General features: G+C 35.9%; 1 protein-coding gene across 9 annotated transcripts in view; it reads left to right on the top strand.

Annotated features, from left to right (window-relative positions):
• Positions 1–14,996, top strand: part of DMD (dystrophin) — a 1,967,742-nt gene that overhangs the window by 938,144 nt on the left and 1,014,602 nt on the right. For all 9 annotated transcript variants that reach the window (XM_075200299.1, XM_075200300.1, XM_075200296.1 and 6 more), the window contains 3 exons: positions 1,601–1,738; positions 5,799–5,951; positions 7,697–7,879. In XM_075200299.1, coding sequence (XP_075056400.1) covers positions 1,601–1,738; positions 5,799–5,951; positions 7,697–7,879 — 474 coding nt within the window. The remainder of the gene's footprint in view (positions 1–1,600; positions 1,739–5,798; positions 5,952–7,696; positions 7,880–14,996) is intronic.

Genomic DNA, 14,996 nt, shown 5'->3' with positions numbered 1-14,996 from the left:
TCTTATGTGTGGATTGAATAACTGAATAAAATGCCCCCCTTTTATAACATTAACATTCTTGAAAGGTGGCCCAGTGCAATGTCTCATGCAGTCATGGAATGAAAATATGAATGTATTTATATTTAATAAGGAAAGAATCACATAATTGACTTAAAACATTTAAGCACCTATATTTGCAACAAATGTGCAGCACGAAAGATTCTGAGGTGGATATTTTGCTAGAAATCCTTTTGTACCTTAGTTGGAATCTCCGGAATCACCAAGGCCTTGGCTGGAATTACCAAGGTCTCAGAGTGGTGATATCCCAGCATTAACATTGTATGTTATGTTAATACAGAAAAATTGCCTTGCTGTTATGGTGGAAACTAAGTTTCTGTTAAACTGGCTTGGGAACTGCAAAGCACTGCACAGCTGCCCAGCATACTTGTCCACTTACACTGCAATTATCATCTTCCCTCAATCATCTCCCTATCAGTAATAAATGTAATGTTCTAGAGACTTTATTATTTTATGTATAAATGGTACAATGATATGAGGCTAGCAAACAGAAGGCATTTTCTATTTATTTTTCTGCTGACTGTCTGTAAGCCTATGACAGCCTTGCAAAAAAGCCAAAGGTGGCATGAGTGAAACCTGTTTACTATGCCAACTATTACTATTTATATATTACCCAGTGGTGCCCTGTGTACTACACAAGTTTATGATCCATAGTCTGAATATGCTGCTGCGAAAGTACAAGGAAATCTTGACACTCTGTAAGATTGAGAGACAGAACATGATGGCAGGAAAGTCATGGTCGTCTAGTCAGATGGATGCCATTTCTAGTAGTGTGTCATATCATCATCATCATCGCCATTTATTTATATAGCGCCACTGATTCCGCAGCGCTGTACAGAGAGCTCATTCACATCAGTCCCTGCCCCATTGGAGCTTACAGTCTAAATTCCTTAACATGCACACACACACACAGACAGAGAGAGAGACTTGGGTCAATTAACCTACTAGTATGTTTTTTTGGAGTGTGGGAGGAAACCGGAGCACCCGGAGGAAAACCACGCAAACACGGGAAGAACATACAAACTCCACACAGATAAGACCATGGTCGGGAATTGAACTCATGACCCCAGCACTGTAAGGCAGAAGTGCTAACCACTTAGCCACCGTGCTGCCCATCATGTCTCAGGACTTTCCAACATATTTATTTCCAGGTGCTCTCCTTGCCTATATGCAGCTGCCCAGAACCATGAAGATTAGGCACAGCTGCTTCATACAAAGAATGACCCTCCAAAGTGTGCAACATAATACACAAGTTAATATTTGTATCTTTTGTCTGAACATGCCTGTACGGAAAACACAGGGTTTCCATTGTACAAGAAGTCTAACAAAAGTAGTTAGAATTATAATAATAAAAAACCATGAAGAAAAGTGGTGATGCTCCTGTAGGTAAATGTATCACTTGCAATACATTTACTTCAGTACGTTTCCCTAAGCCCATCATTAGTGGTACAAACAAAGGTATAGTCCATAGTATGCTTAACAGTGCAGAGGAAAATATACTTTGAGGAAATAATTGTTTTTTTTCTCACTATTGTTTTATTAGAGCAAAGATGATGATGGCCAAGTGAAAGAATTGCTGCAAAGAGGAAATAATCTTCAGTTGAAGATTGGTGATGATAAAAAAAGAGAAGAAATCAAACAAAAACAACAACTGTTACAATCTAAACATAATGCTCTCAAGGTAACTAGTATGAAATGATCATACTTATATGGGTAACATGTTTTAAATATACTCCTGTTTAATAAGTTGTTTTTATTTAACAAGTAACATTAAAAACTCAGGCAAAATAACTCTTTATATTTGGTGTGTAGTGATGTAATGGTAATGTCATTTATGTCACATGATTGTTTTTTAAAGTTGCCTAATAGAGAATGCATTACTGCTTTGTTTCCTTTAAAACTGTATTGTGCATATTATAAGTAATAATGGACCCATTGCTATAAAATAGAGGCTGCAGGCCTCGTGCTTTTAAATGGTCACATAACTTCAAGGCGAATCTTAATAACCTTCTATAATAAATTCCAAGCAAGGCTCTCTGGTGATTAAGGTGGAGGGTCAGACAAGGGATGACACAAGGGATGAGAATTGGGAAAGACCATTTAAACTGAACAGCCACTTGTAAGCAACATTTTAAATATATATTCTGAAAAATTGGAAGCAGAGATGGCGCAGCCAGCAGAGGCAGAACTAGCGATCTGTGAGCCCCCGGTGCAGGTAGGCGGGGAGGAGGGAGCTAGGGCCCCCTAAGCTCTGCATCTGCCATGCAGCAGGCCCCATTATCTCCAAGGGCCCCGGGGCACTGCACCTGCTGCACCAATGGTAGTTCTGACACTGGCTGCCAGTCATAAGTTCCCTATTTACTCTTATACATCAACAGTAACCAATTACACATCAAAACAAAACATAAATTTAAAAACTAAATTCATACCAAAATTTGAACCAGAAAAAATAGCTATAATATAATATATTAAAATAAATATATATAATTTTTCTATCCATTCTAAAAAATGTTGTCCACTGTTTTACAAAAAAAGCATGTACTGTTGATGAACCTTTCTAAGTTAATAATCTTATCATTATTTAAGAATGTTGTTTCAAATGTCCTCTGAGAAGTTTTATGTATAAATTGTTACATAATTAACTCGCGATCAATATAAAGGAATTCAGAGCTTGATCTAAACTACTGGCCATGCAAATGAGGTTTCTAGGTTTTCAGGGATTATTTTTTTATCTTTACCGGACGCTAAGGATGTCATATCTAGAGATTTAGCATTATCTTTAATTATGACAAAATGTCCTTTAAATCTCTCCTATAGGGCACTTCATTATTAGTTGTGTTTTCAAGAAGTGAGGTCATTGATTTTCATTTTTTGTTAGTCAATAAAGGCATTCACCCTTGACAGATAAAAACTCAAAGGAATATTGATTACTTTAAGAAAATTCAAACAGACTTATATTAAATTCTTATAGCAGTTATTTGTTCGTTGAAGTGGTCTTTGGATCTCTAGATATTTTTTCTTGTCCATTGTGGGGCACTTGATTGCTCATATACTGATTTAAAACCTGAATAAATAAATACACAATGTATTGTAATTTCTGAAGCGTACATTATTATGTGAACTATGTAGTCATAAGATCGATAGTTATGTGTGTATGCATGTGTCTGCAGCACTGTGACGTACATAAAGGATTTACAATGCGTATATCACTGATGCAAGTGATATCTATATGCTACCTCCAGGGTCTCACTCTGTGTCATGGACATTGCAGTAACTGTGATCACACCAGAATACAGTTTATTGTGCTCCTAGAAATGCTAATGAAATGTGTATGTGTGTATATATATATATATATATTGGGAAATGTGATGAATGATTTTTAAACAACACGTTAGAGATATTTCCTTTATACTATGGGCCTCATGTAGAAACTGCATTTTCAGTGTATAATACACTTATTTATTGCTACGCATAGCCACCACAAAGCAATAGTTACACTTTCAGCCATATGTAGATGCATCTTGCACTTGTGGCCACTTACAGACCCTTATGATTGAAGAGGCGGAACAGGGAAAGTTGGAGACATATATGGGCGTGTTAGAGCAAATGCAACCTATGTAGACTGAGGGGTATATTTACTAAACTGCGGTTTTAAAAAAAATGGAGCTGTTGCCTATAACAGCCAATCAGATTTTAGTTATCATTCATTTAGTACATTCTACAAAATGACAGCTAGATTTTGGTTGGTTGCTATAGGCAACATGTCACAAACGCCCAGCCTGTCCCAGATACAGCAATCTGAACAGCTGGCTGTGACTGGCGTCACCTTAGTCACTTAGCAATGAATACACCTTTTCTCCCACCACCAGAACCAATTGTTAATGTGTCACACTTAAATCACATACACATTTAGCATAAGCCTTACTGGGCTTCGTAAATTCACAAAGATTAATGGAGAACACGCTAGATTCAATTTATTTAATCTGAGAAAGGTTTCCAAGGCTTATTTACAAAAATGAATAACAAGACATACAATATGTTACACAAATGAGTTTCAGAAAATAAAGTAGGAAATAAAATCAGAGTTACTACTTACTAGGTGAGACCTGTGGGGAAATGTATGAACATGCGGGTTCTTCAACACCCGCGTGTTTAGCGTGTTCGGCGATTAAATTTCAAGCGGCGCTGCATTGTAAAGGGAAACTTCCCTTTACAATGCAGCGCCGCTTGAAATTTAATCGCCAAACACGCTGAACACGCGGGTGTTGAAGAACCCGCATGTTCATACATTTACCCACTGGTGTGTGAGGGAACACAATTGAGGAAAATGACACATTTCAGTCTTGATAGACCCGCCTCATGAAAATGCACACGTTATTGTCTAATTCAGAAGATTTGAAACCTTTTTCCACATAACTATCAGTTTAGCTGTCAATAATGAAATGTCACAGGGCTTTCTAAGTGAGCTAGAGATGTCCTGAGATCGGAATGTTCACAGGACCTGATTTCCCACCTTTGCTCGTCCTGCTTGACTAGATGGTATACAACTTTTGGGCTTCAAACTCCTCCAAGATACTATTTCTCCCTGGTCTGGCTATTTCAACAGATTAATGACACTTGCATAAGTTCAAACTCATGTCATCTAGCAAAGCACACGTTGAGATTACATTACAAGATTACTTAAAATATACATTGTCATACATGAATTCAACAGAAAATAGCAATCAGTCATTATTTATACTACATAACATCTCCACTTTGTCAAACCTGCAGTTTAGTAAATATACCCCTGAGACTCAGACGTATATGCATATGTCAGGATGCACACAATTTGTGTTGTCAGAGAGGTTGTCTATTTATAAATTGTTTTAAATTGTCTATATTTCTGCATTCATTTACTCGGTGGAAAATACTTGACGTGAAAGTGGGTGGAAAAATGCTACACATATTGAAATAATTTGACACTATTTATTGACGGGAACTCAACTTCTTTTTTTATATTGAATCCCCAAAATTCTAGCATCTCTAAGTTTAATTCTATTCTATCTTTCTCTGCTGACACCAATCAGTGTCTGATCTCTGTTTATAGCATTTAACCAAGGAAAATGTTTTATCATTTTAGTTTTGTGAACGTGTAACATAAACTAATAAGTATACAGTATTTTGTCCATTTTTAAATGTCTGTATTTTTCAAATTCAAATAGTAAACTATACATAGTTGTAAATTTGAATTCACATTGATTTACATATTACAGTAACAGCATAAATTGGCTATAAGTAACATTTCTATCCAGTCAGCCGTGGAAAATTGTAGATGAATATGGGGGGTAATTCATCTAACTCGTTTACATTTTAATGTAGCTTTTATTTATAAGCACAACCATCTATGATTTATTCTGAATTATAGCTGCAGCAGCCACATTAATACGTAAAAGGTTTTGATTAATGAGTCCCTTTGTGCTACAGCCAATGAACTCTGTCACTTCATATATTCTATGAAAGGTTAGCAGTTGGGCTTACGCGTGAATTCATGCTTTGTTGAAATGTGTATACAATTCTTTAAAATAGCTACAGTTATGAATGTAACTTTTTTGCATAGAGTAAACTGCAAATCATCTGTGATTTAAAGTCGGACCTCATATATATATATATATATATATATATATATATATATATATATATATATATATATATATATTTATATTTATATATATTTCCTGTGTCATTCATCATATAAATAGGATTTGAGATCACAAAGAAGAAAAAAAGCTTTGGAGATTTCTCATCAGTGGTATCAGTACAAGAGGCAATCTGATGATTTACTGAAATGTTTGGATGATATTGAAAAGAAAATCGCAAGTCTTCCAGAACCCAAAGATGAGCAGAAGCTTAAGGTATTCTTGCGGATGTGTGTATGTATACACAAAATATAGATAATGCGTACTATAATTTAGTTCCCTTGGTTATGATACCAGTGAATGCAATGTAGAATTAGATGCATAGCACTGGCATGTTGACTGTAACATATGCCAGTTGCATTTTGTTTCTTTTTGGTGATACAAATTGATCAAATATGTTTAAAGAATCCTAGCATACACTTTGTATATGCTATTTAGGCATACTGCATCCAGTTTTATATTGCATGTTTCACTGGGATTTGTTTTAGGAATATCTGTCTTTCACATTATTGGTCTGTGTATTAGGCCAGGCTTAGGGAACCCTGTGGCTCACTGAGACCCATGGGACTACAAGGCCCAGCATGCCATTTAGCCTTTGTTTGAACCATTAGTAGAAGATTTGTGAATTGTTTTACTAAAAACCTTACTAATGGCCCAATATAATGAGGCATCCAGGGAACCAAATAGCATGGGCTTCATCTGTACTAAAAAACCACAGGTTACATACCTTTGTATTAAACTCTTTGTTGTGCAGTCATATTCTATGTTAATATAAAATGATGGAGTGGTACAAGCCTCATTATTTGATCAGCATGCAAAGTGAGAAAAAGTAATCATTTGCAGCTTTAAATAATTAAAATAAACAGATGTATTTCAAAAAGTGGTGTAAAACTACAGTTAAATAAATGAAAGCTTAATATCTTAATTTGCAATATCTCAATTTGTTGTGCTCTACTTGTTTGTTTTTAAGGGAGTCTCCATCCATTTTCTTTTAATTCATTTACTCTATCATTACTACATTACTTACTGCCTTATGGCTGAAATACAGCCTTATTTGCAGCAGTAAGGATGGACTGTGTGAGAACACAACAGTGATGCTTAATTGTGTGAGAATACAGCAACAGTCCAATGTCAATATAAAAAACAAGCCAAGAAGAGAGCTGTGAAAGCGCAAGTAGAGTTTATTTAGATACATTAATTAAGCAGATGATCCAAACAGATTTAGTTAGTGCTTTTCAAAGGAAGGCAGCAACTAGCCATGATTTGTAAATCATCTTATTATCAATATTGTGAAAAAATGGATGGAGATCAGTTTAAATTAATTGTTGAGCACTAGATTTGCACTAAGTACTCTTTATTGCCTGTAAAGTCCATAACAATTATTCTATTGTTTGTAATAATATTAACTTGTATCATTGTGTATCTTTGTTCCAGATGAACTAATGACTAACAGTACGTGGATGACTTCTTTCTCATATTAGCACACTCCATCCATCAGAACATGTCCATATGTTACTGTCCAGTCACTCCAAATTGTCCTTTGCATCCAATGAGTTCTGTTTTTCACCATATTATTTTGCTTCATTATTGCTTTGGTTTGCCATTAACTAGAAAAAATATTTTAAATAATATTGATTTTTGTTCAAAAGCCATAATTACTGATTCCCACTTATCAAATAAAAGGTTTACATGTCCACGTAAGCTAGACATATATAGCGGAGACATACTGTAGAGTGCATGTATTAAACACAGAAGCTAAAGACGGTTAAAATGTTGTGTTGTTTTTGCATCAGTCTACTAGTATAAGTTTTTTGTTGTATTGTTTAATTATTTGTCACAATAAAAGTGTAAAAAGAAAACAAGTGACAGTGTTGCCAGAAATATTTTGCTGCTACTTCTAATGCAAGTTCATTAATTAGCTAGCTAACTGCCCTGGACCCTGTATTGGTTTTGCTCACTAGGAGATTGATGGAGAATTGGAGAAGAAGAAAGAAGAACTGAATGCAGTACACAGACAAGCTGAAAGTTTGTCTAAGGAAGGGGCTGCCAAAGCGGTGGAGCCAACTCTGATCCTTCTTAACAAACGCTGGCGAGCAATTGAGAGCAAATTTGCTCCATTCCGAAGACTGCACTATGCACAAATTGTGAGTTATTAATGCAAACCTGAGAGTTTGCAACTAACCAGATTCTACTAACAATGAGCTAGAACTTTGTGAACTAAAGCTATGGATAACTTATCTACAATACTGTAGCACAGCCCCTACTCTAGTTGTACTATTTCATTTAAACCCCCTTTACACAAGTCAACTTAAAACTCAGTCATTCATTTATACATGTTACTTTTTTTTGCTTCATTCATTTTATCATAACATCTCAAAGGATATAGTGTGTGTTACTATTCATTGTAAATCACAGTAATGGGTAGTAGGATTTCAATTATTCATTTCATGCAATTTTTCTTTTTAATATATGTATTGAGAAAAAAAATTCTATACATATATACTACAATATGCAGTTGAATGTCTAATATTTTCCAAACTTAGATATAATTATTACTATTGGCTTAAGAAGAAGCTTTTCAATTGATTAAGTCTTGTAAATCACTGCCTTGTGGTGGAAATAAAGCTGCTGCTAATACACCTACTTGTCTACAGGACAATTGAGCTGGCTTGTAACAGCAGATCTTATTTATTGCTACAACAGACTTTGGCAAGCATAGAACTGTGCTATCAGATTATTGGTTCTTATTACAAACAGTTAACCCTTAGTGCAGTGGAAATACTGCTTAGTTAGAATGCTGTTTTCACACCTTTGGCACTAGAAAAGTGATTAATAAGCAATGCGTTTCAAGTCATCTTATTAATTGGAGTATATAAATGTAAAAAGTATGACTTGCTGTTTTACTTTAATTGGATTATTGATTATCCTACTTGCACAGGGTAAATATAAATGTAGTTAAAGATAGGAGTAACTTGCTAGCATGTTGTCAGTGAAATGTTGCGTAACAAATCCAGAAAATGAATAGTGAATTCTGTAATTAAATAACGAGACATGAGAATTGTCGTGTTGTGCTGACGGGTGCGCTTAGAGCTTTAGAACTGAGAAAAGAGTTGAACAAAATGTAGGGTTCAACAGGAGAATTTGAAAAACATAAAATATGTTTATGCAAATGTGCATAACAAAACATTTGCTGGTGTTAATCAAATAAATATAAAAATAACGTAAGCAAAGGATGGAGGATTTAACACTTCTGATGATGATGTGCGCAACATTATTGGAACTTGTGATCTCCTTGTCAGGGTTATATTTAATTTACAGATAGGTAGAGTTTATTTAGTTTTCACAGTTTTTTTAGTTTCTCCTTTCCTTTTGAATGCACTTTTTTCATTACAATATATTAATGCAAATATAAGCAACTTAGGTAGAAAGTGTATGTTAGGATGTATCCAGCAAAATATGACTTCATCCTTTGATATTTAACAGTACCAACAACACTTTGGAGATTTTACTTTATATTTTCAAGTTTTAGCCTTAGCTGATTGTGTTGTTGACCCTAAAGAGATGGTCACATTTATTTCAAATTTCAGAGATTGTTCAAATGTACGTCTAACAGCCAGTGTCACTGTAAAATATGCTCACTGAAGGAACTGCGGTAGCAGTTATTTTTTATTGGCTTTGGAATGATTTGCACCTAATATGATCCCACATTCTGTATGCCTTAGCACACCGCATAGGGCAAGTCCTTATACTAGTTGAACAATGAAAAATGTCTAATATATACATACAGTTGTGGCCAAAAACATTGGCACCCTTGCATTTTTTTTCTAATAATGCACAATTTCTTCCATAAAATTTTGAAAATTAAAAATTATTTTGCTATCCACATATGTATTTCTTTGGTTTGCAGTGGAATAAAACGTAAGAAGCAGACACAATTACTCATACTAGTTTACACACCACTGAAATCCTTAACTGATCCAGGCATAATTAATGACACATTTTAGAAGTCGTTATAAATAATTATATTTCAAGGAGGTGAGAAACTTTAAGGCCTCTCTGGATGTGGTCACAAGAGAAAATTTGATCAGAAATTGCGGCTCAGGATTGTTCGAATGCTGGAGGGTGAACCTCAATCAAATGCCCAACAGATTCAAGATGACCCTTAGATACAAGATACAACAGTTTCAGCTCACACCATCCTTTACCATCTCAATGAAAGGAAGATATGTGGTAAGAGGCCCAGGAAGGCCACACTGCTGAGAGAGAGACATAAGAATGGAGTTTACCAAAACACACAAGGCAAATCCCTTCCGGGAGAATGTCCTGTGGACAGATGAGACCATATTAGAGCTCTTTGGTACAGCACATCATCCCTATGTTTACAGAATCAATGATGTTTTGGGCTATTGTGCTGCATCTGGCACTGGGTGCCTTGAATGAGTGCGTAGCATCAGGAAATCTGGACATTACCAGACCATTTGATGTGCAGTGTTGAACCCAGTGTTAGAAGGCTGGAGCTCCGCCAAAGGTCATGGATCTTCCAGCACATCGATAACACATGGGAATGGTTTGAAACAAAATCCTGGGCTGTTCTGAAGTGGCCAGCAATGAGTCCATATCTAGATCCTACTGAACCCCTGTTGGAAGATCTGAAAGCAGCAGTTGGGAAAAGGTACCCTTCATATCTGTTATAAATGGATCAGTTTGCATAGGAAAAGTGGACCAAACTAGGGTGTCATCAATTTCGTCAATCTTTTGATTTTTAATTTAAATGGATATACAGTATTACATTCAGAATCAAAATGAAGGTTCTGTATATTAACAGAGAAAGAATTGTGGAGACCAAATACTGTTGTTAATTTCACCATATGTTTAGGGGAAATTGTGAGTTATTGGAATAAAGTACAATGGAGCCTACATTTTTGGCCACGACTATAAAATGAAAACATTTGTTTCCAATGAGCCTCAGATGGTGTATGTTTATGCATACATTTTAGTAGCTTATCCTGTGTATCTCTAGGTATTGTTAAACCGGAATCTCCACTTGCATTGCCAGCCTAATGTTAGATAGTTTAACAAGAGCTAGAGAAGCTCTGGAATAAGCTTTAAGCACACAGAAGGTTAACCATTCCTAAATGAACCATGATCTAATAAGAATTGATCTTTGTATTAAAACTATGAAATAGTCATGCTAGTCACAAATATTACATTATCCCATCTGTTGGGAAGAAACATCGGCCATAGTAAGCTTGTCAGCTGCAAGGTCATACGACAAGGTCCCAAGCAGTATCTAAATGTGTATAGAAATAATAGAAAGGGGGGATGCTGCTCTATCTCAAATAACAATATAAAATGTCCCGGTATCTGTGCCAGATGTAATAAACTCAATAACAAGTGTCATGTTTAATATAGATCTCAAGACAGAAGAAAAAAAATGAAAGGTAAAAAGAAAAGTGCTCTTCATAGATCCAAACTTTCATTTATTGGAAATGCAATATATTATTCAATATTTCATTTTTCATCATTTAAAAATAACTAAACTAACAGTTTAAAGAGTAAAGCAACTAGCATCAATGTGATAGTATGGCATGTAACCTTTTCAAGCCCAGCATTATCTAAAACGTTAAAGCTCTAATCCCCTTATGCAATCAAATAAATCCCTAAACCTTTAGGGATTGGATAGGCGCCTTGTTTCTACCTGATCACTATAGTTGACAAATATCTCACCATTTGACAAATCTTATTCTGTTATTCTTAATTTAATTCTGGTGTCTGTTGTGCAGAGAATGGACCCTCTGTACTTGTACATATGACTAGTTTGTTGTGCAACGGGTTTTCTGGTGCTTTAGTCACTCTGTGAAACAATGACAGTCCAGTATTTGCCATCATTAAAACAAGCTAAAGGCGGTATAGTGGGAGATAAACTGTATCCAACCCATTGTGTGTAGGTGCAAATCTGGTCATTTTCCCTACCTGCTCCAGCATGCCATGCATTCTCAAGATGATCTGATGCAAACAATGCAATTGCACTGCACTAGATCACAGTAGACAGCTGAGGAATAACAAGTAACCAAAGACATAGACAGTGGTAGGAGAAGGTATTCAGGCACAATAGTCAAAGAGGCCAAATAGTGTCTGTTTAAAAATTCACACATAAGTAAGACATAATTGCATGTATGCATCATTACAATACTTTTGACTTATATTTTATTCTCATGTGTGTTCTTATGGCCTTAAATAAATCTAATAAGTCACATAAAAGTAGGGAATTTGTGTTTCTAATGATGGTCAAGTGCAGTCTTCACATAAAATCACATTGGTCCTACTGGTATTCTGAAGCAGGAAACAAATTGTGTTCAGTGAAGAACCCAAGGCAGCTATGATTTCTGCACACCCCTCTGTTCCACCAACAAAGTATATCCCATAACTCTCAGTATATTGAGCAGAAAATGTTTATATTGTTGGGGTGTCTGTGTGTGTGTGTGGGGGGGTCTATGCGACTTTGCTTCCACTTTCTCAACAGCTAAGGAGCTGCAGCCACAGTTAGCAGGGTTTTGTTTTAATAAAATTAAGCAAATGTCATATTGATTGCTATAGTTTAGAGCACATTTGTGCCATGTTATCAAATAATCCTGAGTGTAGGCGGATGTTCCCATTGACAGAAGTATCCCCTTTTTAACTGAGAGATAACATGAATGACATATCCCTGCCAACTTATTAACAGCAGATCAGATCAGGGCATGTAGGAGATATTACTTCATTAAGTAGATGAATGTCACATGCGATAAACAAACCCACAAGGAGGCTTATCCTCTCACTATATTAGGGCTTGGATGTTTTGGAAAGACACAAAGAAAATCCCCCCCCCCCATCTAATTACAGTTATTATGTACAGAATAACATATATTTGTGAACTTCAATATATGAAAGAATAACTCTTTATAGCAGTAAGTACAGATTGGTCACAATAGACAGGTCCCAACTAGTGATTTTTTTTATAATCCATCCATAAAGAAAACATCGCTCCCTCCACCAGTGAAAACTTATTCCAGCCTCCCCACCACATCCACCCGCCCTAATTGCTGCAGTCCCAGGCCTGTGGATATACCTTGTTGGTGATATTATTAGCTTGACCAAGATCATGATGTCTCTATGGAGGGACAGTACTAAATTTGCTGGAAAAATCTAGTCTAATTCTCAATACTATTACTACAGCAAGGGGACCCTTGTCAAATGTAGATTTGCTTCTATTGCTAGGCAATGGGTTCAGTAACACCAGCCCTCAGGTACAAACTCTAAATATGCATTTTATAGGTATAATATCAATGTCAACAAGGCTGGCACAAGGGCTTCAGTGTTTCTTGACTGCAGGCTGCCTCTGGCCCCTGTCCTGAAGCATAGATTTGTATTGCTCTAACAGCTGCACTAGGCTATAGTCCAAGGCTGTGTACAGTAAACACTGGACACTGGCAGAACCTGCTTCTGCTTGGCGCTGAATCTGCATTTGTTGTGGCAATCAATCTCAGCAATAGGTCCTAAAAAATGACATTGATCGTAGTGGCAAAATAGATGTTTATCTTGTGTTTGTTCAGCACAACTCAGAGCTTAGAATTGTCGCCGCTGTTAAAAAAACAGAATTTTACTTTGGGCATGGGACAGATTCTAAAACCTATTTTATTTGACTATAAAATTGATTCACCTTATCCGTCACAGAAGACAGCTTGAGGTGTTCCTTTGTCATTTTTTCATTACAGAATACAGCATATTTTATAATTAATCCCTTTGTACTAATAAAGTTCATATCATTACTGGAATAGAAATACAGGTAAATATCTTACAATTGCATTTATCCCTTTCATTGGACACCTGGAAATGTATTGATCTCCCCACTACAAATGGGATCAATCAGCATGTATAATCGATGAGCCCTTAAATGTTTTATAACAGTGTAACTCAGTCTCTTCTAATGCTATCTGTACAATATGATTTACAATTGCATTTTCAGCCACAGTAGTATATTTCTACTCACCTTTGCTATTCTTTCATTGGAGCCAGTCTTGCTAAAGGAGATGTCTATACATAAGAATACAGGGATTTTATATATAATGTTATGTTCTTATAGATAATTGTGTTGTCGATTACGTAGTAATAACCAGAGTATGGCAATAAATATTACTAGTTCCTGTGCAGTATTCTTTACCATGAACAAAACTAGTTTAGCCAAGTTGGCTTGAATTTAGTTGTTACTTGTTCAGTTTTCTTATGGTGGGAGGAGCTAAATGGTGGCTAGCCCAACTCATGTGCCTCGTATTCCACCAATGTGAAAAAATTATATAATATTATTATTATTAGTTCTTTGTAAGGATGTCCTTATGTCTATCCCAACCATGTTTAAAGTGCTCTACTGTATTAGTCTCTACCACGTCTGATGGACGACTATTACACTTATCCACTACTCTTTCTGTGAAGTAGTTATTCCTCAAATTTTCTCTGAACCTGCTTACCTCCATTTTCAGTGCATGTCCTCATTTTCTAAAACTCTTGTTTAAACCCTTGATATATTTGAAAGTTTCTATCATGTCCCCCCTTTAGCTTCTCTGCTCCAAACTATATATATTATGATCTTTTAGTCTTTCTGGGTATCTTTTCTGCTGTAGGCCATGCACCATTTTAGTTGTCCTTCTATGTACAGTCCCTAATTATATCCTTCTTGTGATATGGCCTCTAGAACTGAACACAGTACTCTAGATGAGGCCATACCAATGACCTATACAGTGGCATTATTACTAATTTCTTTCTGCTGCTGATTCCTCTCCCTATGCAACGAAGCATTTGGCTTGCCTTCCTCATTGCTTTGTTACATTGCTTACCTGCCTTTAAGTCACCTGAAATAGTGACTCCAAGATCCCTTTTTTTATCAGTAGTTTCTAGTATAGTGCCGTTAATACTATATTTAGCATTTGGGCTTTTGAGAACCAAGTGCTTGATTTAGCATTTTTTGGCATTAAACTGTAGTTGCCACACTCTTGACCAATTATCTTGTCTACCTAGATCATTAATCATTTGATATATCCCCTCTGGTGTGTCTACCCTGCTGTATATCTTTGTGTTATCTGCAAAAATGCATACTTTCCCTTAAATATCATTTGAGGTGTCACCAATAAAGATATTTAAAAGCACAAGTACAGATCCCTGAACAAATCAGGAAATGGCTAAAGGCCATTTTATTACAAAGTACACCAGTGACATGCACACAATCCA

The sequence above is a fragment of the Mixophyes fleayi genome, chromosome 2, assembly GCF_038048845.1.
Source record: "Mixophyes fleayi isolate aMixFle1 chromosome 2, aMixFle1.hap1, whole genome shotgun sequence".
In the NCBI taxonomy this organism is placed as follows: Eukaryota; Metazoa; Chordata; class Amphibia; order Anura; family Limnodynastidae; genus Mixophyes; species Mixophyes fleayi.
Note: the sequence above shows the minus strand (reverse complement) of the source record. Positions and strands in the feature narration are given on the sequence as shown.